At 39.8% G+C, this 24764-nt stretch overlaps 1 protein-coding gene across 3 annotated transcripts in view; it reads right to left on the reverse strand.

Moving 5' to 3' along the window:
• SCEL (sciellin) overlaps positions 1-24764 on the reverse strand; it is a 110616-nt gene that overhangs the window by 73298 nt on the left and 12554 nt on the right. The window contains exons 2-8 of one of the 3 annotated variants that reach the window (XM_084877119.1): positions 17855-17916; positions 17096-17210; positions 14382-14441; positions 10791-10859; positions 5892-5960; positions 5080-5118; positions 3631-3711 (exon numbers count right to left, since the gene is read on the reverse strand). In XM_084877119.1, the coding sequence (XP_084733245.1) occupies positions 3631-3711; positions 5080-5118; positions 5892-5960; positions 10791-10859; positions 14382-14441; positions 17096-17210; positions 17855-17897 (476 nt within the window). In that variant the 5' untranslated portion in view covers positions 17898-17916. Of the gene's footprint in view, positions 1-3630; positions 3712-5079; positions 5119-5891; positions 5961-10790; positions 10860-14381; positions 14442-17095; positions 17325-17854; positions 17917-24764 lie in introns of those variants that run through there. The other 2 variants (XM_084877120.1, XM_084877121.1) reach the window with 2 other exon arrangements.

A 24764-nucleotide genomic window follows, 5' to 3' on the forward strand; every position in this document is an offset into this window, starting at 1 on the left:
AGGTGGATCATAGAAATGAGAGGCATATCGCTGGCGCCAGGGGTCCTGAGTTAGGCCTAGACCACACATGTCAAACACAAGGCCCGAGGGCCAAATCCGGCCCGCCAGGCCTTGCAATGTGGCCCGCACCACGCTGTCATCACTGCACTCCGCTGCGTTCCATCACAATGACGCGTGGTGACATAGGAGGCTTGTGATCTCGCCGGCCGCCTCGCCGGCAGCTGTACTTGCTATCTATTACGCATGCGCATAGATAACAAGTCACGCGAGATTCAGGAGGCGTGACCTATAGTCCGGCATCCAATGTGGTTGTGCGGGTGGCAGAGCAGAGGAGAGAGTGAGTGTGCGGGCATAAAAAATACACAGCAGAAGCTGCCAGTTCCTGGCATAAAGTGCAGGCATAAAAATCGCAACAGAATCTGCTATCTGTACCCAGCCAGGCATTTATTGACTGACTTTGTTTTTCTCCACTCCATCTGCCAAATCAAGCTATCCCTGTGCAGTTTTCAACTTTTTCCTTCTAACGCAGATTTCCAATAAACTACATCTTTTACTGCCAATATTGATCCCAAAATGTCCAGGAAAAGAAAAGTTGATGGTGAAGGCAGACAATTTAATGACAAATGGGAAAATGAATACATGTTTGTGCTTAGAGAGGGCAAACCAGTGTGTATATTGTGTTATGAGACAGTGTCGGTGATGAAAGAGTACAATATACGTCGTCATTTTGACACCAAACATAATGTTAAGTATGGCAAATATACTTTGGAATAAAAGCATAAAATTGTTAAAGAACTAAAAGGCAAACTACAATCACAGCAGCAAATGTTTACAAAGGCTACAGCGAAAAATGATGCTGCAGTGAAAGCAAGCTTTATAGTGGCTGAAGAAATTGCCCGTACTTCAAGGTGTTTTTCAGAGGGTGCCTTTTTGAAGCAATGCATGCTAAAAGTGTGTGAGCAAGTATGCCCAGACCAGATACAGAGTTTTCAAAATGTCAGTTTGTCAAGAAACACCATTGCAGATAGAGTTCACGAACTCTCAGGAAATCTATCATCACAGCTGGCCGAACAGGCATGCAGTTATCTCGCTTTTTCACTTGCTATCGATGAAAGCACAGACAACACTGATACAGCGCAGCTGTCCATCTTTATACGTGCTACGAAGACCGACCTCTCTGTCACTGAGGAACTTTTGGATGTAGCTGACATGCATGGGACGACGACTGGTAGAGATATATTTGAGGCTGTGGAGAAATCTATAAATAATTTTAAATTACCCTGGGAAAAGTTGGTGGGGCTAACTACCGATGGCGCACCTTCAATGTGCGGAGAAAAGAAAGGCTTGGTTGGACTAATGAAGGAAAGAATGCAAAAAAGTCACTGCCACACACCCTTGATTACTTATCATTGCATTATCCACCAAGAGGCTATGTGTGGAAAAGTTCTGGACATGAATGACATAATGACCACAGTCATTAAAACTATTAACTTTATACGGGCACGTGGCCTGAATCATCGCCAGTTCCAGCAGTTTTTACAGGAGGTGGGTGCAGAGCATGGAGACCCGCCATACCACACAGAAGTAAGATGGCTGAGCAAGAGCGCAGTCCTCAAAAGATTTTTTGAGCTCAGAGAACAAATTGCTCTTTTCATGGAAAGTAAAGGAAAGCCCTTGCCTGAACTGTCGGATCCCGCCTGGCTATGTGATTTTGCTATGATGTGTGACATATGCGAGCATCTCGCCCAACTGAATCAGAAGCTGCAGGGACGCAAACAAGTCATCACGAAGATGTCTGACATGATCACAGCATTCCAGCGTAAACTTCAACTATGGAAGTCCCAACTGGAACAGGACAATCTTGCCCACTTTCCCGTTTGTTTGAGTATCTCAACCACTATTTCTGGTACTTTTCCTTGCAGTCGGCTGGCTACCAAAGTTAGCCGTTTACTAAGTGAATTTGAGCGGCACTTCTCTGACTTTAGAACACAGCACTCAGGCTTTGACATCCTTGCCAATCCTTTTACAGTTGATGTCAACAATGTGCCCCATCACCTTCAGATGGAGATAATTGAGCTTCAGTCTGACAGTGGCCTGAAATCAAGGTTTCAGGATGTTGAAATTGAGGACTTCTACCCTCTACTGCCCCCTGACTCAATGCCAGAGCTCCGACTTCATGCTACCCGTATTCTATCCATGTTCGGGAGCACCTATCTTTGTGAACAGATGTTTTCAATAATGAATCTGAACAAAAACAAGCACAGATCACGCATTACCGATGACAACCTCCATGCTGTTTTGCGGGTTGCTACAGCCCAAGAAATAAAACCGAACATTGACTCATTGATCCGGGGAAAACAGTGTCAGACATCTAGCCAGAAAACAAAACAATGAGCATTTTAGGTACATTCCAATATTACTGTTTTGCTTGATACCAATATTACTGTTTTGCTTGATAGCATGTGAGTTGGTTAACAGCACTGTTAAGGAAAAGATTGTTCCACTCATTTTAAATTCACATTTCTGGTTAACATTGTCAGTTTATGACTGTTCAGTAAACCATTCGGCCCGCGATTTAGGCTGGATTTTAGATTTTGGCCCCTTCTCTGATTGAGTTCGACACCCCTAGCCTAGACTGTTAGAGGAAGTGTTCTTGTGCTGGGTGCGAGATTGATCTAACTGACCTTAACAATCTGTTTCTAACAAACAAAGGATCAAGGCGGCGATGTAAAATTCGGGTCCAAGAGAAGGATGATCACATTCTCTGAGATTCTGCAGATACAAACAGAATCCCAACTGCAGGAAAAATAGAATCAGCCAGGAGGACCCTGGCAGCACCAGGTCAGTCAAATACTCCATCAACAAACACTCTGCACCTGCCCTGAATCAGACACAATCCTACGCGTAGGCACAGAAAACAAGAAATTGCCAAAAGCATTGAGGTTCACAAATGCTTGTTTTCCATTATGGGCATGCACTAGCACTGTGTTCTCTCCAACATGTAAAATGCCTTCCACCATTACGTGGTGGAGACTATTCTGCTGCCAGAGGCCGAGCTACTTCTCGGTGCCTGTTAAATAAACAGAACCAGCACCAAGTGAGGGAGGCCATGCAGAAGAAGTTGGAGGAGGAGGCGACAATCACACAGGCACAGATCAATGTCTGGAGACAGGGTCTTTGATTCTCTGCTTAGAAGGAGGGTCAGCCCCATCCACAGAGCAGAGGAGGCACCATCAAGCAAGTTGGTTTCAGGATCCTGGCCCCCTATGGCCACACCGGTCATTATTTCAGGGTAAGACATTGCCTGCATAGGATTTTATTAAAATGTGTTACGTGAATATCTGGGCTCTATTGTCAAAAAACAACATCTAGATATTCAAGGCGCTAAGGGAACTAGAGAAAAGATCTCATGTTTGAAAAGGATATTGGGGGGTGAGGGGTGAACTGAAGTTTGCGGACAACTGAATTCACCAGGCAGCGGATCCCTGGGAAGGGGAGGGGCGAGGAGGAAGGGCAGAGCAACTTCTGAATGCTGCCTGGGGCCCTGGTAGGTGATTCGGTTCCGTAATTATTAAAGAAGAATCCTTGAGAGAATATCGGCTAAAAGCTGACACAAGGAGCCCACCATACCTCTTTTTCTTTACTGGGGTTGTAGCAGAGGTGGGAGGGAGGGTGCTGGTGGTGTTCGGACTGACAAAACCTCCAGGTCGCCTGTTGAATCACAAGAGCAAATATTCATGTTCCTGAAACTTTTTCATTCTAACCCACCGTTAAAGGTCTTATAACCTACTCATACTCCCACCCACTCGCCCCCACAAAATGTTTAACTTGAAGACGGAGGGACAAAAATAAAAAGTTCTTCAGTTTATCGATTTTATAAATTGACAGGTTCTTATCTTAGTAACTAAAACCCAGGGAATTTAATGAGAAATCATTCATTACATGACATTAATTGTGTATCTGAAATCCAGACCAATCAATTTGGGTGTGCTATGGGATATATATATATATATATATATATATATATATATATATATAGTAATTATATTGTGACTAAAAATTATACTCAAATGTTTTTGTATTAAAAGCATTGCTTTAATAAAATATTTAAGAATCACACCATTTTTAATCTCTATTTAGTATTCATTAATATTCACAGACCCTCAAAACAATGGAAGTGACCCAGGCCTATTTCAACTGAAAGGTTCAGTCCAGTGTGAAAATTACTTTATATGTAAATACAAATTTTAAAACTAATCAAGTTTTCAAAAATCTACTTAGTTTGGCCCTTGTCAGGTGGCTCAGTTGGTTGGAGCATCATGCTGTACACCAAAAGGTTGTGGCATATACCTGAGTCACAGGTTCAATACCCAAGGGAGTCAACTGACTGATGTTTCTCTCTCAAATCAATGTCTCTCTCACATCTCTCTCTCTCTCTCTCTCTCTCTCTCTCTCTCTCTCTCTCTCTCTCTCTCTCTCTCCCTCTCTTTATCTCTCTCTTTTCCTCTCTCTAAAATCCATAAACACACCCTCAGGTGAGGATTAAAAACAAAACAAAACACTTTAAATCTACCTAGTTTGGGTAATTTACAATTGCCAATAGTACATTCAGGGAAAATATATTTCATCTAAATAGATTGTTAACAAAACCATGATTGCATGACTCAGTTGAGTTGTAGATATGATGGGTGTTTGGAGAGGCACTTGAATAGAGTGAAAGAATGATTTAATTGCATGGGATTAAGAAAAAAATAAAATGGTTCTGTGGGGACAAAACAAATAAAAAATCTAGATTTTAAAAAAGCAAAGAAAAAAATAGTTAGGCTTTGGTGTTTGGTTAAGAGTAGAGCTCAGTGAACCTTTTCTGTTAAAGTCCACATAGTAAATATTTGAAGCTTTGAAGTTTCCCTCTGCCTAAGCAATAGTATTATGTTACAATTAAACTTTGGCCTGATGGCAGTCTATCCTGTTTTGTTTTGTTTTGTTTTGTTTTGTTTTGTTTTGTTTTGTTTGTTTTTAACACATATAAAGAAATACATTTTATTCTGAAAACATAACTTCAATTAGAAAAGTACATACATTTTTGTTGCTTCTGGTGATCTAAACGCAGACATATTTCTAGTAAGAAAAAAAAAAAAGGCAAAAGTTTGAGCAGCAATGAAGAATTAATACATACTTGCATCTATTTGACATTGTCCGTGAATTTTAAACTATGATTGTTAAGGGTTAGAGATTATCTGAGAGAAAGAAAAGGAAAGCATCAGAATTAGAGTAAATTTGGTAATGGTTTTATAATCTTTTACTGTCTTGTACTAGATTGCAGAAGAAATTTTTTTCTTTCAGAAAAGTATTTTTTCAGTAATTTTATTTAGCAATAAGAATTTAAAACTTGACATTTACATGTATTTCCTAATCTTTCCATCAGGATAACTTAAACAGAAGCATAAATGTAAGAATCATGGCCTGAAGCAGGGGTCCTCAAACTTTTTAAACTGGGGGCCAGATCACGGTCCCTCAGAGAGCTGGAGGGCCAGACTATATGAACTACTAATTCCTACTGTAACACCTCGGCTGCGCTCACTGCCCAAAAAACCTGGCGGGCTGGATCAGACTCCTCTGCGGGCCGCATGTGGCCCGCGGGCTGTAGTTTGAAGACCCCTGGGCCCTGAAGCAATGATCTCTCTTGGACTTTAAGCCAGGAAACAAGATTTTACATTTCTCTAACCATGAACAGGAATAAAGGTTTTTACTCCAGATTTCTGTGTTAAAAAACATAGAGGATAAGAATTTACAGAAAGATATTAAGTAGGGTTGAAGAATTGTAAGTAAATAAGTCATTCTTAGAAATACATTGAACTTGAGCCTTTCCCAAATTTAGTAAATACTGGTACCTATTGGTTAGTTGGTTATCCAAGGTTTTGGCCTTATATGTTTTAGCAGCATCATGTCTATCTGAGATCCTTTATGAAGAAACAAGACAAAAGATTGGATGAACATTACATTATTAAACTCCTTTTAGACTTCTTTTATGCTAGGATAACTCATGACAAAACCTTTTTCTAGTAAAAAGAAATATTTTTTCAGGTGTTACATTTAGAAAATTTTTACAATTAAGAAGCTACTTGTGGCAAAAATCTATTTGTGAGGCAATTTTGATAGAATTTGGAATTTTTAAAGTTCATGCTTTTCAATTAGCCTTTCTGATTCATTGAGCATTTAACTCGTTAACTATTTTATATTCATTATTGTTTAATAATACACATAGACAATGACAGTACTTTCCATGTTGGTAAAGTACACCAAAGGAGGACAAGTATTTTTTAAATGTTTTGTGGCATAGACAAACTTATTTTATTTTCCTCTGCGCACACAGGAAGACCACACTTCTCAGTCTTCATTAAGTTGGGACCACGTGATTGAGTTCTAGACTGGAGAATGTAGAAAAATCTTGTTTGCCATTTCCAGACAAATTCTAAAACCTCCTGTGTGATAACCATGCTCCCTATTCTCCTTCCATTATGGCTTTGGTGCCCATGGATTGAAGGTGGCAGCATTAAATCATGAAAAGAACATGGGTCCCTGAGTGACTTCATGGGCAGAGTCCCCTTCTTCCAGCCAATCGCATTGGACTCTGATGAGAGCAAGCAGTAATCTATTATGTTAACCCACAGAGATTTGGGGGTGAGAGAAGGAACTTGTAAAAAGAGTCACATTACCCTGGTGAATTAATTTACTTTGACTTTTCGTTAATAGGGCCTATTAGCCATCAGAGGGTTTAATCCCTCTACTCTTAGCTCTCCTCAAGGAGGATGGGTCTAGCTAGGGTGTGTTTATCTGTCCCTTGTGTCAAAAAAGACAAATTAGAAACCCTGGAGTCTCCATGCCCGTAGTGCGATCTCATGATTGTAGCCCCTGTTTCATCCCTTCCTTCCCTCACATCAGGCTCTTCCTGAGATGTAGGTTATCTTCTGCAACATTCTGCAGACTTGCATAAAACTAGGATGGAACAAAATTAGGCTCAGGAAAATAGAAGGCCAGTGAAACTCTTCTACTGATCCCACACTATGGATCTACTATGACTATTTCTAAACTTTCACTTTTACCAACAATTTTAGTACAGGGCTTTATATAAAACATTTCTGGGAAAATGGATACGATGCCTCACTCTTTAAAAAATATTTATATGAGAAAAAATAAGACTAGATTGTCATTTAAAATAATTTAAATTCCTAGATGTCATTTTGACATATGTAACTAAAATATTGGGTAAATACACCAAAATTTTATGAGTCAGCCCCAAACACAGTTTCTGCTTATGGTAAATAACTAGAGGCCCGGTGCACGAATTTGTGCACCAGTAGAGTCCTTCTGTCTAGACTGCGGGATCAAGCTGAAACAGCTCTCTGACATCCCCCGAGGGATCCTGGATTGCCTGAGAGCACAGTCCAGGCCAAGGGACCCTACCAGTGCATGATTGGGGCCAGGGAGGTTGACCAGTCAGGGAGGGACCACAGGAGGGCTCCAGGGCATATCTGGCACATCTTACTCAGTCCTGATTGGCCAGACCCCAGCAGCAAGCTAATCTACAGGTCAGAGCGTCTGCCCCCTGGTGGTCAGTGCACATCGTAGTGACTGGTCGACTGGTAAACTGACTGCCCCTTAGTGGTCAGTGCATGTCATAGCGAGCGGTTGAACAGCCTTATGTATTATTAGCATATTATACTTTGATTAGCTGAACAAGCAATTGGATGACTGGACACTTAGCACTTTAGGCTTTTATTATAAGAATGCCACAAACTGATAACTTTTAAATGTAAAAGGGAAGGAAGCTCCAGAGATCCATATTCTCAACAGACTGTTCACAATACAGCCATTAGCTTTACAGAATCCTAGAATCCATGTATAAAAATTTCCTACCTAAGGGGACCATCAGGCAAAGACTATGAATCTGTTCCCTGAACTAACTGCTACTGAGCCTCCAAGATGTTTCTATGTAAAGAACTGCAGTAAACCACTGGGGGTACCATACATAAGATGTCAGATAATCCTAAATCCTAAATGCCCCTGGAAAATTCTACTCAGACTTTATGGCTGCTTATGAGATCTTCAGATAAAGTAAAAATCATCTTGGAAAATTGCTACTGTGGAACACTGAAAGCAACAACCAGTTTAAAGTAAACAGATACCAAATGTTCTTGAGGTTTAAGTAAAGGTGAGTTCTGACATTAAATGAATTTAGTAAAATTTCTACAGTGTAAGCCTAAGAAGGCAATACAGCATGTAATAATACAAATGGCTACCTATTTCTATTTAATGCTCATTTCCTATATTTTCCTTTACTCTTTAGAGGTGTAATTATTTTCATCTTATAGATGAAGAAATGGAATCTGAGAGAAAGTGGGTGACATTCTCTTGGCCACACAACCAGGAAGTAGTATATTCCCAAACTCAATCCAGTAGGGCTCCAGATCATCACACATCTGATTCTGTTGTGGATTGTTCCAAAACTCATATCTTCCTTCAGTTATTCTTCTTCACTTCTATCTCATCCAGTCTATGAATAATCATGGGGAGAACTCTAAACTATCATTCCAGTATATATTCCAATGTCTTATTTCTGACAGAGATTATTTTGTGCTTCTCTGAAAAATTAAGTTTTCACAAACTTGTGACAAATAGGTTATTTAATAGGAATCGGTATTGGAGATAGAAAATACCCAGTTATTAACAATATTACTTGGTGTAAATTTCCACAATAAAACACTAGAGGTCGCCCTAACCTAGATTTTCCAACTTCATCATTAAACCACTGACAGGATTTTTGTCATATAACATGCTACATACACAATTATTTACTTATGTTTCTTTATAATAGCTCATATTTTAAAACTAAATATGTATATCTTTTAAATGGAACTTTTCAAATGTACTTCTATCATTTCATTTAAACTAATTTCATTTTTATTGAAATACACATATACCCATACACAATATATATTTTATCATCTTCCTACTAAAATTATTCCATATCTTGCATTAGGAGTGGCCTACATTATGGGACCAAACTCCTTTTAACAGCACTTGCCTTTCTATACTGACCCCTGTGTCCTCTCCCATACTCTGAGAGATATTTATTTTCACATTCAGAGAGATATACAATAGATTACTGTTGGGAGATATCATTGCCTGGAAAATGGATTAACCAGGACATTTCTCCCAAACATGCTACTAAAGTTCTGCATAAATAAAGCAGGTGATCTCTGGCTTCATATTATAGTGTATAAAATTAAGGTTTGGGACTGCATTGGTGGTTCTGAATTTTGGCTGCACATTAGAATCACTTTATAAACTTAAAAAAAAATGCCTGAATCCCACTTCAGACTAATTAAGTCCAAAATTTTGGGATGTGAGATTGTGGGAACAAGTTAACAGTGACAGTTAAAAGCTTTCTCAGTAATTCTAACATGCAGCTGAGCTGACAGTGGCTCAGCTAGTTTCCCTATGTGGTCTGGTCTGGTCTGGTCTGGTCTGGTCTGGTCTGGTCTGGCTAATACTTCAGTCCCTATACTGACTGGCCTGATAAACTTTCAGACACAGAGCCTACAAAGACTTAGTTCTCCTACATACTTACCTTTCTTAAAGCATAATTGTCTTACTTTCAAATTCATTTCTAGAAATGCATTTTCTTCTAATTTAACATGCAATAGGACACCATCAAGGCCAGGGTGAATGGACAGAGGCACTTGGACTTTTCTCTCCACTCAGTGCTGTGGAGATGAGATCTAGCACATATACTTCTACAAACTCATCTTTGGTAAGGCTGTTAATTATAAGAGAGGTGTCAGCTCATGAGGGATACCAGTGCTGACAGCCTCCTTTAGGTAACTGATTTTGAAAATCTGTGAGTAAAGTATATACATTTGCTGTGTCAATTAACACTGGCATAGCCTGAATGTTGAACCAATGTAATACTATAAGTTTCAGCATATCTGCTTTAAACGCAGCAGACAGCATTTTTGTCTACAATAATAGCACATCTTGAGCCAAAGGGAGTGACCTCAGTTATCAATGGCTGCAGGTGTTCATTGTGTCTAGACTCCAATTAAAGATGTTAACTATGTTCTTTACTTATGCTTACTATGCATCTCTACCAAATATAAAATTTAAATGTGATTTGTGGCATTTACAGTTCAACCTGAGTATATATTTCTGAACTTTCTCCATAGAGATGAGCCTTTTCCTAACAACAGGCACAACAATAATGTACTCATTCTATAAGTCATATGGTGACGCCAGGGCTGAAAGAATCATTTTCCTTTCTAAACTAAAGAGCTAATGCCGTTATCCTATAGTGGATCAAAACTATCGTGTTATTAAAATTTACACCCTCTCCATAAAGTAGTGATATAGAAACTATTGTTTCTCCACCTTGGAATGGAAAGACCAAAAGTTGGAATAAGAAATGACAACTCATATTCACAAAAATAACTATATTCTTCCTTTTAAATTGAACCAATTCCACACAATGCCCACCCTACTTATATCCAAACCAGTTTCTTCAATTTTTTTCTATCAATTTACTATTAGTAGGATTTTAGGAAAATAGTATTATTCAGTCAATATTTTGAGTTTTGAAGAAGAAAATTCAATTCTTATTGCCCTTCTGTTCCTGCATATACAATATAATGGTTCAAAGCTTACCTTGGTAAACATTTAAATACCCCATGCTTAATAGGAAATGGGATTTAATATATGGCATGCATTTGCTTACACAATTCAAAATGCCTTACCTGTCCAAACTGTCATCAGATCTATACCGGCTAATTGTGGCTTTTAGCTCATTTATCTCATTTATTTTCCTGTAGCAAAAATAAAGGAAAATCAAATAAATGATAAAAACAAACAGTTTATAAAACCTACCATGCATTTGGTAAAATCTTGGCCTAGTCAGTAGGAGATGGTGTATGTTATCAAGAAAAATAGACCTTAAGTATCCAAATATTTTTACTTGGAAAAAATAAATTATGGAAAACCCAAATCTCTTGCTAATAAAGGAATTCTTCTCTAAGTCCACTTATTTCTAACTGGAATGTAACATTGAGGAAACAACACAACATGTAAAATGATTAGTATGTACTCTTGTCAATGTTGTTGATTTTTACATAACAGGAAGTCAGTCTACTATTGAATATAATCAGCTATATTTTGTTTGCAGAGTTTTTCCAGCACATAAGGCAGCCCAACAGGCCTATTACAAGCTGTTTTATTTAAATTTCAGCACCGCGGACAGGGTTGAAAGATGAGAACATATTGGCAGAAGAAAGGGAAGGAAAGAAGGAAAGGAGAAACAGGAAAAATTGGAAAGAAATGGAAAAAAAAGAAAGTGAAAAAAGAGAGAACAGATGGATGTTGGAAGGAGAGGAGAAGAGAAGAGACATAGGGAGAAGTAGGGAGAGGAGAAACAATACAGAGAGTTGAGAAAGACAAAAGAAAAGGAGAGAAAAGAAGAAAAAGAGAAACAGGAAAAATTAGAAAGAAATAAAAAAAAAAGAATGTGAGAGGGAAGAAGACAAGTAAATCAGGGAAGAGAGGATAGAAGTCTCAATAGTATGAATTATGATTATCAATCATGGAAATACCTTGATCAGAATGATCAATCAGCAAAAAATATAAAGCCTTTTTAAAGTCTCGCATAACCCTGTGGGACAGGGAAAGAAAGTTCATTGGGGAATTATGCCATGATTTACTGTGTTTGCATATAAAAGCACCCTTTGAAGCTGCCAGATAAAAGGTAAATTGGTAAAAAGTCTTGAAACAATATATTTCAGATTTAATTTTCAACTTGATGTTGTATATTTTTAAGCAAATATCGATATTTGGAGGTACACAGTATACAATGCACAGCACTGCTAAGGAAATTAAGAAACAACTGTGGACCTGACACATGCAGAGCTAGAGGTACAAATGAGATACTTTCCTATACCCACAGGTAGAAAGTGGTCAGTGTTGTAAAGGAGACTCGGGTAAAGTACAAGGAAGTTCCAAGTTGAGAAAGCTTATTTCCAGAGATAGGAAGCAGAGAAGGCTTTATGGGTAGGGTTTAGTTTGGGACCTTGGAGGATACATAAATGTGAACACAATAAAACAGAGTAGAGAGAATAGTGTCAGTTGAGGCAAGAGCAAAGTAAAGGAAATGCCTCAGTTTTTAGAAACTCAGTCAAACCATGGTATGGCTCCTCATTGCATGCAATGCTCGAGTGCAAGTAGGTGCTGCAGGGCCATCCAACCCTTCCTTAAAGCTGCCCCTTCTCAGACACTGTCACTGTACACTCATTAGTTGGCTTTAGTCTTCCTGGCGCTTACCACACAGAACATACTGTATTGTGTTTATTTCTTTTCTGTCCCTCCCTCCTCCACCTCCAACTGGGCTGCAAATTCTATGACAGCAGGGGTTTCCTTTTGTTCCCAGACCTTACAATAGCACCTGGTTCACAGCAGGCATCTGTGCGAGTATCCTTTATGCCTATTTGACATGTTTTCACGGTCTGACAGAGATGTACACTGTAAAATTTTCTAGTTTGTGATAAGATGAAGCTTTTTATCTAGGGTGATGAGAATTTATTATTTTCTTCTTAATTTTCAGTCTCTGATCACGGGAGCTCTTAGCACACTTTGTCACTTCTGCTGGGAGTGCTTCTCTACAGGCCCCATGTCCACCAGCTACCCTTTCCTGCTTGGGAATCTCTCCTCTTCATCCTTCATGCAGCAGCACTCACCTGGATGACCCCAGCCTCTATTTAGGCAGAGTTTGTCTCTCTCCTCTCTCTCCCCAAAGCATTCCCACACACTTCCACAAGAGTGCTGTCCACAGAAAATTTTATTTAGTAATTTAGTTTATGGATCCATCCATTTTCATGAATGTGAGAGCTCCTTAAGGATGGTATCTCATGCATCTTTGTATTCCCAGCACCTGGCACAATGTCAACACATAGCAGGTGCTCCAAAGTGGTGCTGAGTGAACACCAAAGTGGATATAGCCTCAGAAAGGGGGCAAATAAGTGTCAAGTGGACATCTTGTTTGAGCAAGTGCAAGGAAAAAAAATCATCTATACTACCCTTTCAGAAAATGTAGTTTGAGACACTAGATATAGGTCAAAGGGAAAATGTCTTGGGTTTAAAGGTTTTTTGAAGATAAAAGTGTGCTGCTTTAGTCAAAATGCTGCCCACCAACAGGAAGGTTTCAGGAAACCAAAATAATTTCACATATAAAATAAGCACAGAAGGCCTTAAGACCTGTTATCCTAAAACACACTGAGAATATGAAGCTTAGTTTTTCTCTTCACGTTATTTAATAGTTCCACAGAGGGGCCAATAAGTGGAGGGAGCAATTCCACTGAAGGCTGGACTCAGTGATCAGGCTCCCTTTGATTGGTGATATGGGCCCCACTCAGAACAAAGCTGTGATCTTCAAAATCATGACGAACAAGAAGGCACAGGGAGGGGTTGAGGAATCACAGAGCAGTCACTCAACCAGATGAACTGAGGCTGGAAACCAGAAAACCAGACACTTTGTGCAGAGGGCCATAAGCACAGTACCTTACAACAGGTCAAAATTATGACCAGGTTTAAAAGAGTTTAGAAAATTCCACAAGTTTCCAAAATAGACATATGGAAAGTATCTACTTAACTTTTTAAAGATCACACCATGCAAGACAATTGCACTCCTTTTTATGTATGTATTGGTGACAGGCAGGCCACTGGACCAGATAAAACTTGTGTCTGATAAATAATTGGGTTCTTTTGATGGGTGTGGTTGTATATGTGCAAGTGTAAATGTGTCTCAATAAGAATATTATCTATTTATTTGATCGATCTTAGATTATTTAAATCATTATGATTACTAGTTTTGTCTGAATTTCCCTACTAATTTGTTTTTGTCTGTCCATTTGCCACTGAGTATTATTTGCTGGTTTTCTACAAGCCTAGAAATTTCTAAAAAAAAAAAAAAGGAGTGCACTATCCCAGAAAGCACATGAACTCTGGAGCTGTTAGGCCTTCCTTTTAGAGTTCCTTTCTCTAAAGTTCAGAGATATCTTATCTGGTCAAGTCTCTGTGGGAACGCTTTCTCTTTCCCTTTCTCATCAGAAGCGGAGGATTTGTTATTCTACTCTTCAAGGGGCAGGTAGGGAAGCATAGAGCTGGAGAAGTACAGAGTTTGCCTTGTACAAACCCCTGGTGATATCACAGAGCATCCTTCACGTGCCCAGGCATCATGGAAAGCCCGAGGCGACCGCAAATATGCAGTCTGTCTTGAACAAGTCTTCTCAAAAACGACAGCCTTTGTGTTTCTGCTAATGATGTAGTTGGTCTGAAGGACTCACCTCTCCAAGTCATCATGGGAGTTATGACGGTTCAGCACCACCCTACCATAATTTTCATCTCTGCAGAGAAAGAACAAAGTGAAGTCACGTGAAAAGTTACCACAGTATTTAGCAATCGCTAAATAAGGGAGACATTAAACAGCTCACAATTTTTGGCAAAGTCAACTCATTTACTTCAGGCATAAAAACACAACTATGTATTCATTTTAACCAGTCCCCACTTGAAAGAGCACGGTGGAATGAAACAAGTTTGTCAGTACAAATGATCGTTATTCTAATTTATTCCATGAGATTTCCATGTGATTCAACAATGGAGTGAGTGCTTGCTGTTTTGTTTTAATTTTCCATCAAGAGTGTGGGAACACAAGGCCGCCTACTTTGTATGTGTTAGGAGAGTCATTTTTTTTTTTTTACAGGAAGGCAAAAGTTTTCTATAAAAATGTTCTAAAATTAATTAAGCCCATTATGTCTGGACATCTTTATTTTATGGACTTGATAGTTTTCCTTGACATGAGTAGGAAAATAATTGCTAATATTATTTGGTAATTATTCACAGGAGATAGAGCCCATTTTTTATCCATGTGAATACACAGTCTGCTCTGGTCTTTAACCCTATGAAATAGGCAGGGAAGACACCCTCCTATCCAATTCATAGATAAGGAAATTGGTCAGGGATTTTGTGGCTTTCCTAAGGCCAAAAGGTTATCAAGTGACAGAGATGGGTCTAGGACTCAGACCATTTTACTCCAAACTTTTGTTTTTCCAATTGGTCAACCCTGCAAAAGACCATCAGACAGAAAATCCCAAAGCCATGTCCTTCTCAGTTTGCACAGCAGACCTGAAAGTACAGGCAATTTTGGGGAAATGTCAAAACATGTAGTAGAGCCTTTGGTCTTGAGCCAAGGCAGAGAGTAAGTACCTGAACCATTTTCATGTCAACCCAAGCAAACCTGAAATACCACATTTCTCCTGGTTCTGCTCCACTTATGTTACTCAACACTCTGAAACCATGTATAACAAAGCTATGAAATACAATAGTAGACAATTAGAAGCAAAGAAGAATAGTGAAACAGCTCCAGAAAATATATACCCTCAAATATCCCAAGAGAATTTCTTTATCTTCCTTGGTATCCTTCCCTAAACTTTGAAGAGAGTAGCAGACATCATACATGTTTTCACCTGAAGAAAAATTATAACACACAGCCCAGGACGGGGCCAGTGGGAGTAGGGGAAACATCAGAGCCAACTTCCCCTCATTTAGCAGCTGTCATACCACCCAGGCTGGCTTCTCTGGGACGTTTTAAGGAGGCATGCTTGGCACAAAAACCACCATCCCTGCCAAGTGTAATTTGTCTTAGACATCTCTGTCTTTACCCATCTGTGCAAATATTTGCAACCCAAAATTTATGCTCTACATTTGACATCACTCTACCACTATGAAAAAAAGAAATGCCATATTAGGCTCTGACAGAAGTCACAATGTTGCTTCACAGAAGGAAGTCGTTGTTGTCCAAGAGTGTCAACTCTAAAAAGTTAGTGTGAATCTCCAAATATCCCCAGAGTCCCTTAAAATAATATTTAATAACAGAAATCACTAGACATTTTTTATTTAACTGTTACAAGTATACTCCTCAAATAACCACCCGCAGACAGTACATTCAGAGTAAGTATTCTGTAATGGAGGGTTTCTGAACTTCAGCGCTATTGACATTATGGATTTCATGATTTTTTTGTTCTGGGAAGTGTCCTGTGAAGCATCACTGTCCTTGACCCTCTTGATGTCAGGTGTATCCTCCCCTTTTGACAACTAAAAATGTATTTGCCAAACATCCCCTGAGGGTAAAACTACCCTGATTGGATTGAAAACTATTGGTATACTGGAAAAATAATGGTCACATTAGAATCTTGACTTCACCTCTTAATAGTAGCGTGCCATTGGACAAGTTACTTTACCTCTCTGAGCATCAGATTTCCCAAGTGTGTAATGAACATATGATACCCACTTTGTGTGATTCTTGTGAGATTTACTAATGCGTGATACATAAAGTACCTGGTATCAAGCCTGATGTGTAAAAGGGAATCAGAAAAGTGTGCACATGAATATACATAATTTATAATAAAGCTATATCTGGGCTGGACAAATGTCTATCATAAATCTATGTTGGCAGGAAGACAATATGGTCATAGCTTTAAAATCATCATTGAAACAATGCTTAAAGCAGACAAAGCTTCCTGAATGGTAAGTCTTTTCCCTTTCAAAGTAATACCATATTTGCAACCAGCTGGAGGGAAATAGTTAGTTGGGACTAAAATAAATTACAAACTTATTTACTTCACTTGTGCATAAATAAATTTTATTTCAAATTGTTATTTACATTTGCAAATGTGCAATCATACTATTCTGTGTTTGTTTCAACTGACACAGTCCACATGCACCAGAAATCTCCCTGCCACAAGCACCTATTTGGTTATAACAATGAAACCCTGCTTTCTCTCGCTAGAGACACAGCCTCTTCGGTATGTGGACAGTAGAAATGGTAGTGATGCTCCTGAAAATCTTTTGCTACCAATTTATATTTCATAAATCTTACCAAAAATTAAGCCACGTAGCAAAGTGTTTTAAAATGAAATTATTCCCTTTTTAGATGGCCATTCGCTTCCCAAACAGAAACTGGCTCTCTCTCTACTCGTCCACCCACTCCACGTCCTCTTACCTTCCTTCAGGACGATTCTTTATCCAGCTGTTATCCTGTAAGAAAGCCCTTCTTTTGTTCACCTCGAGAAAACGCTGTTGTCTCTGTGCTGTTCCCTGAGTAGAACTCTTCATAGCTATCAACAGAAAAACGAAGGAACGGGCTTGAGTGTGGGTTTGTTAACCTAGAAATTTTGAAAGTCACATCTGATTGGCCAACATTAGCCTTCTAGGCTGGCAAGTCCAGTACTGTTTCAAAGTGGGATGTACTAGCGAGAAAAAAACAAAGCCCACACCCCATCATCAAAGATAACATGTAACTGCTCAGGTGCCAACTGAAACTGCCCATGCAGCTCATGAGGCGCTGTCTGGCACCAGGGAACATCGAGCCACAGGCCTGGGATAAACAACGCTAGGGCTTCGTGGGTGGCCTTGTACTTAAGAAAGAAATATGCTTCCAAAATATGTAAAGGACTATTTTAAACGCTTTTAATTATAAATAAATTAATTCGTTGATCTAATGGGAGCAGAAACATACAAGGTCATATACAAAACAGGACACTTTTTACTGGTTTTATTTTTTTAAAGTCTTTGGATTGCAATTACATGAGTAAAACTGTTGCATTCTAACTCTTTTCTTCAGCCTAACTTTAGCAATGCTAATTAAAGTAGACAGTTGCTTCTGAGCATTCATTATGTATATAAAATCATTAGGACCCCTGAGTTGTTTGCCCCAGATTTTTTTCAGTTTTCTAAGGAACGGAAAAAATCATCTACATACCGTTTCCTGTGGGAGATGTTTTTCTTAAGGACACATTGGACATGCTGCCTTACAGTACAGATCTAAAAGAAAAAATGGGGGTGGAGAAAACACAACAATGACTCTAAGAATCTACAAGGGAGTCTTCATTGCTATCGAGACATTTTTCTTTTCTTTTTAAAAAATATTTTCTTAATTGATTTCAGAGAGGAAGGCAGAGGGAGAGATAGAAACTTCAACGATAAGATTCCTGCACTCCCCCTAGTGGGGATCGAACTTGCAACCTGGGCATGTGCCCTGACCAGGAATCGAACTGTGATCTCCCGGTTCATAGGTCTATGCTCAACCACCAATCCATACCTGCCAGGGCCTAGACGCATTTTTCATTGGTACTGACAAAGTCACAGGATCTGATATAATGAATATATGACATAAAGTGCCCCCTAAGGGCTTGAGAGTTCATCTATTCCACTGTGTTCATTTTATAGATGAAGAAACTGAGACCCAGAGTGTTTAGTGTCCCCAATGCTATAGAACAAGCAAGTGGCTGAACTAGGTCACCAGTTAGTCCATTTATTCAATCACTAAATATGTGTTGGATGGGAAGAGGAGAGGGAGATTTGTAATGCTGTCAATAATAATATATATGTGTGAATGATAATTTAAAAAATTAAAAATATATAAATGTGTACTCACTGTCTATGATATGCCAGACACTGAGCCAGAAGTTGGGGACAAAAGATGAGTTAGGTAAGTGTCTAGCCAGGCCAATAAAATGAGACATTGAACTGAAGCACATCATGCAGAGCACCCGAAGGAGGGCAAATGGCTCTTCTGAGGGAGCCCAGGTAAGCCCAGTCAGCAGAAGTGTGATGAGGAAGGAGGCAGCCAGAGGCATGGCAATCCAGAGCTGGGGAACTCTAATCATTTTAGGTAACCACTGCTTGGGGAAGCCCCACATTTCTTAGCTATGACCAACCACCACTTCTAAGCTGTTAAGGGGTTAAGGCAAACCACAGTCCTAGTTTGCCTGGAATTGATTGGGTTTCCAGGCCTGTATTAGGCACTTCCCCCCCACCCCCACCCCCATGGGCATAGACCTATGACCTCCCGGTTCATAGGTCTATGCTCAATTACCAATCCATACCTGCCAGGGCCTAGAAGTTGTTACAAGAAAAACAACTTCTTTTCCTGTAACATATATTTTTAAATTTCAACTGATCACATACAGGACATTATCAGGTTTTAAAAAATTTCCTTTACACACATACACACATACACTTAAAATTATATTTATGACTGTTTAGAATAAAGATTAATAATTCATGCTGGCTTCACTATTATATATTTTTTATTATTATTATTATTATTATTATTATTATTACCAGAGGCCTGGTACAGGAATTCATGCACCAGTGGGGTCCCTTGGCCTGGCCTGTGGGATTGGGCAAAAACCGGCTCTCTGACATCCCCCAGGGGTTCCAGATTGCAAGAGGGTGCAGGCCAGGCAAAGGGACCCCACTGGTGCACAATCAGGGCTGGAGGGACATGGGAGGTTGGCCAGCTGGGAAGGGACTGTGGGAAGGCTCCAGGGCGTGTCTGGACTATCTCGTTCAGTCCTGATCAGCCAGACCCCAGCAGCAAGCTAACCTACTCGTTGCAGTGTCTGCCCCCTGGTGGTCAGTGCATGTCATAGTGAACAGTTGAATGGCCTTAGCATATCATTAGCATATTAAGCTTTGATTGGTTTAACGGACAACTGGACACTTAGCATATTAGGCTTTTATTATATAGGATTATATATTCACTTACTTTTTCTTCTGCTGATAAAAGAAATAAAAATTAGAACCTTTTTGTGGGCTCCTAAAAAATCACAGGCCCATGCCAGGACCGGTTTGGCTCAATGGATAGAGCGTCAGCTTGGGGACTGAAGGGTCCCAGGTTCGATTCCGGTCAAGGGCATGTACCTTGGTTGCGGGCACATCCCCAGTAGGGGTGTGCAAGAGGCAGCTGATCGATGACTCTCTCTCATCGATGTTTCTAACTCTCTATCTCTCTCCCTTCCTCTCTCTACAAAATCAATAAAATATATTTAAAAAAAAAAAATCACAGGCCCTAGGCACTGCCTTTTCTGTTTCATGAATAAGTTTCTGCTAATGTGAGACTTTCTGTTTAAAAATTAGAAAATTTGGGGGCAGTCAGAGATATCTGTTCTCCCTGGGTGCGGTGTTCTGCTTTTTGCAAAGTTCATCAACTGGGCAGGGAATGCAATGCTGGAAGGGCATTGGATCTCATGGCAGAAGCACACAGCAAGTTCTGTCACTGAGCCACTTAATCTCTCTGGAAGATGGGGCTAATGACACCAGCCATCAACTACATGAGGTGGTTTTGAGGAGCCAATGAGTAGTGTACACAAAAATCACTTTGTTAAACAATAAATGCTATTGGTACCATTATCAGACAGCAATTTATAGGTGACTGAAAGTGCCCATCTTTTTATATTCCCAGAGAAGATGCTCTCTAGGTGCTATTGTTGGCTGAATTGTGTCTCCCAAACATCCATATGTTGAAGCCCTAACTCTCATACATCAGGATGTGAATGTATTTGGAGATAGTCTCTTTAAAGTTGTGATTACATTAAATGAGGCCATGAGGATAGGCCCTAATCCAATCTGGTTAGTATCCTTATAAGAGGAGGAAATTTGGACACACAAAGATACCAGAGATGTATGTGCACAAAGAAAGGGCCATACAAGAACATAGAGAAATGGTGACCATTTGTAAGCAAAGGAAAGACCTCACAAGACCCAAAAACCTGACAACACCTGGACCTTGGACTTCCAGTCTCTAAAACTGTGAGACTACAAAATTCTGTGGTTTAAGTTCCCCAGTCTGTGGTATTTTGTTGTGGCAGCCCCAGCAAACTAATAAAGTTCTTCTGGGAAAAGTGATTAAAACATTTCTCAACACAAAGTCATTCCAAGAGCTTTGGACCACACTATCTCTAACTTGAATGTCCCTCCACACAGAGGGCAATTGCTAATAATGTAAATACCTATTAGTTGAACACCTACTCTGAACAGGTTACCTCATAGGCACTGTCTCTCAGCCTCAAATAAAGTCTGCAAGATAGTTATTGTTGCCTTCATCTCCCAGATAAGACAACTGAAGCTCAGGGAGAGTGTCCAACATGCCGAAGGTGATAAGAAGCAGAATCTAGTTTCTAAACCAAATCCAAGTCCTTCTTCAGCAACCAGAAATAATGCTCATCACGAATCTTTACAGGTTCAGACAGGTGCCCTGGCGTTAGAGTGAGAGAAGGAAGGTAGACAGCAGGGGCCTGCCTGACTCTTGGCATCTCTCTCTGTGGAAGTCCCATGACTTCTGCCTCCAGCGCCCGGCAGCACGAGACCCAGGGCAGTCTCTCAAGGAATCACTGCAGCATTCAAACCCTCACAGAACAGCCTTCTCGGTGTCCTCCCTGATATTCCCTTTGCATATGTCCACGTAAACACTGTACACAAATGGGCATAGCAGCATCATTTACAATAGCCCAAAACTGAAAACAGCCCAAATGATCATCAAGAAATGAATGGATACATAACATGTGGTATATCCATACAATGGACTATTATTCTGAAACAAAGAAGAAGGAAGTACTGATACATGTTAAGTGATGAAAGAAGCCAGGCATAAATCATGACAACTGTATGATTCTATATGGATGTTGTTTTTAGATTTTCCTGCATATTCCATCTCAATTCTCCCATTAGGCTCTGCTAGGCAGGGAGGAGAGCTCAGACAATACCAATACTTTCGATGACTTTATAGTTATTTACATTTTATCTCATTGAGTTTCTAAACAGTGTTTTAAGAGGGACATAATCCCTATTTTGCAGATACAGAAGCTTGAGTAGCTGATGACTGGCCAAGCTGGGACTCAACCTAAAGTTCTGTAGCTTGAGGCTCCTCATCTTTCCTCTATGCCAGTGACTCCAGGTTGTCAGCACATCCTGCAGAGAGTTGTCTAGAGAAAAGCAGATACCTCCTCTTTACATTTAGGGCTTGCTCTAGTCAGATCCAACATCCTACAAGAGGGTCTGCTATTTCCCTGCCTTTGGTAGGTAGGCATTCTCCAGAAGTCCTAGCTAAAAGGAATCAGATGAGATAAGACTTTCAAACAATATCATGGCTCTTAACCTGCCAATTACTAGCCTTAGGTATCCTATAAACACCTCACTAACTCCACCGGAGTCCATGATGTATTTTCTAGTAAGAGTTTCCAACAAACCCACTTGCTTTCCCAGTTTTATCTTGTTGCCTCTTCCATGAAAGTGCCTTGGCGTTTTGCCTTAACCCTTCCCTTCTCAGGAACTAGGATGCCCTGCAAAAGGTAGGAGTAGGCTCCTTGGGACCAGGGATTAACCACCAGGACTAAAGTCACACATTAACAATGGCAGAGAGAGAAATTGGAAAGAGTCTGGTTTCTTGACAGTATCCTAGAGCTGCCACAATAGCCCTGGATTATCTCTCTCTCTCTCTGAACTTCTTCTTGCAAAAGAAAAAATAAAGCTGTTCAGGAGATTGTATTTCTATATTTCAGTTACTTGAGCCTAAAAATGTTCTTTCTACCTGTTATGAGGCCATTGTGGAGCAAATAGAAGGTCTAAAAGCCCATGGTGATCTACAAAACATAAGATACAAGTGACTCTTTTGTTATTAAAACTAGAGGCCTGATGCATGAAATTCATGCACATGGGAGGAAGGGGTGTCCCTCAGCTCAGCCTGCACCCTTTCCAATCTGGGACATCCCTCTCATAATCCAGGACTGCTGGCTCCCAACTGCTTGCCTGCCTGCCTTCCTGATTGCCCCTAACCGCTTCTGCCTGACGGCCTGATCACCCCCTAACCATTCCCCTGCCAGCCTGATTGATGCTTAACTGCTCTCCTGCCAGCCTGTTTGCCCTTAACTGCCCTCCCTTGCAGGCCTGGTCACCCCCAATTGCCCTCCCCTGCAAGCTTGATCACCACCAACTGCCCTCCCTTGCAGTCCTGGTCCCTCCCAACTGCCCTCCCCTGCTGGCCATCTTGTGGTGGCCAGATGGGGCAGCCATTTTTGACCACATGGGGGCAGCCATCTTGTGTGTTGGAATGATGGTAAATTTGCATATTATTCTTTTATTAGATAGGATATTATCCCTTGCAATATGCTTATTTCTTTGATGTTCCCAGCAAGGTTCACTTGTTGAGTATCTACATGTTTTATGACCTTTATGTATTTAATTATCCCAGATGAGCATTATTATATTTAATTATAGGATCCAATCAGAAAAGTTAAATAACCTGCCCAAGGTCATACAGTAAGTGGCAGAATGAGGAACTGTGACTGTAGCTCCATGGGCTCTTTACAGGACACATTATATGTCGCTCAAAGTATCATGTGATATGCTCAATACCAAACATTCAGGGAAATGTCTTTTGGAGTTCTGAAAGAGGAATGATAATGGGAGATCTAAGAATATATCCCAAGAAACTAGAAATACCAATCAGAAAGGACATATACACCCCTATGTTCATAGCAGCACAATTTACCATAGCTAAGATTTGGAAACAGCCTAGGTGCCCATCAGCAGATAAGTGGATTAAAAAACGGTGGTATATCTTCACAATGGAATACTACGCTGTAAAAAGAAATGAACGCCTATCATTTGCAACAGCATGGATGGACTTGGACAGCATTATGCTAAGTGAAATAAGTCAGTTAGAGAAAGATAAATACAACATGATCTCACTCATTTGTGGAATATAAAGAACAACATAAACTGATGAACAAAATAGAGAAGCATCAATCAGACCATCAAACTTTAGAGGGAAGGTAGGGATAGGTGGGAGAAAAAGGACTTGTATGCTTATATATAAGCCTAGCCAATGGACACAGACACCAGGTGGGGAGGGCATGAGCGGGGGTTTGGGGAGGTAAATGGGAGGTAAAGACACATATGCAATACCTTAATCAATAAAGAAAAAAAATTAAAAAGAAAGATAATGGGAGAAACTGGAAGGAACAGCAGTAATGAATGACTGCTCCATCATCCCCGGAAAGGCTCAGCCTCAAGCCTCACCCCTCCCTTGGCCACACTGAAGCCATGAATAGCCTGGCCCTAATCCTTCCCTGGATTAATCTCCCCATTAAATAGCTGGATAACATTTTATACTCTTTCCTAGGCCCATGCTATTCATTTACAGAAGGTAAATGAGAAAGGAAACTAATGTATTCCATTTTTAAGATTTAATAGTTTAATAAGTATGCAGTAATTTTAATGCAAATGACCAATATTGTGAGGAAATAAAGTGTTTCTCATCAAGTCTACATATATTTCTCCTACATTTCCTGCATGACCTCCTTCAGCCTGACCTGCTCTGCTTCTTTTCCCCCCTTAAAACCCTATGGCCATTTTACCCTAAGTACAAGCCTCTATTTCATCACCTTCTAATTGCACAGAAATTTTACTGCAATGGAACTCCTTTCATCTTATCCAGAATATAAAACAATATTTTTATACGTGAACATTTCTAGTTATTAAAATATGTCTCTGTGAATAATGCCCTTGTTAAAATAGCCTTTTATAGCATGCATTAGAGATTACAACCCTCTCAAATTGATAGTATAAAAATATATGCAACACAATGTTAATTGTATACTGTCTTTAAAGGAATTATTTATGTAGGCACTGAGGTTATCCTGAGTTTCAGAACTACTCAACACTCTTTTAGCCTCAATTGAGCCAACTGTGCTCATATCTAAGTGCCATCATTCATTCTAATTAAGTTTTTAACTTCTCACTTTCTTAAGATGAAACTCCAATCTTAGCTCCTCCAAAAGCTGTCACCAGTACATATGACTAACAGTGGCAGACACCAGCAACTGTAT

Source organism: Pipistrellus hanaki (assembly GCF_964339955.1).
Source record: "Pipistrellus hanaki genome assembly, chromosome: 3".
NCBI lineage: Eukaryota > Metazoa > Chordata > Mammalia > Chiroptera > Vespertilionidae > Pipistrellus > Pipistrellus hanaki.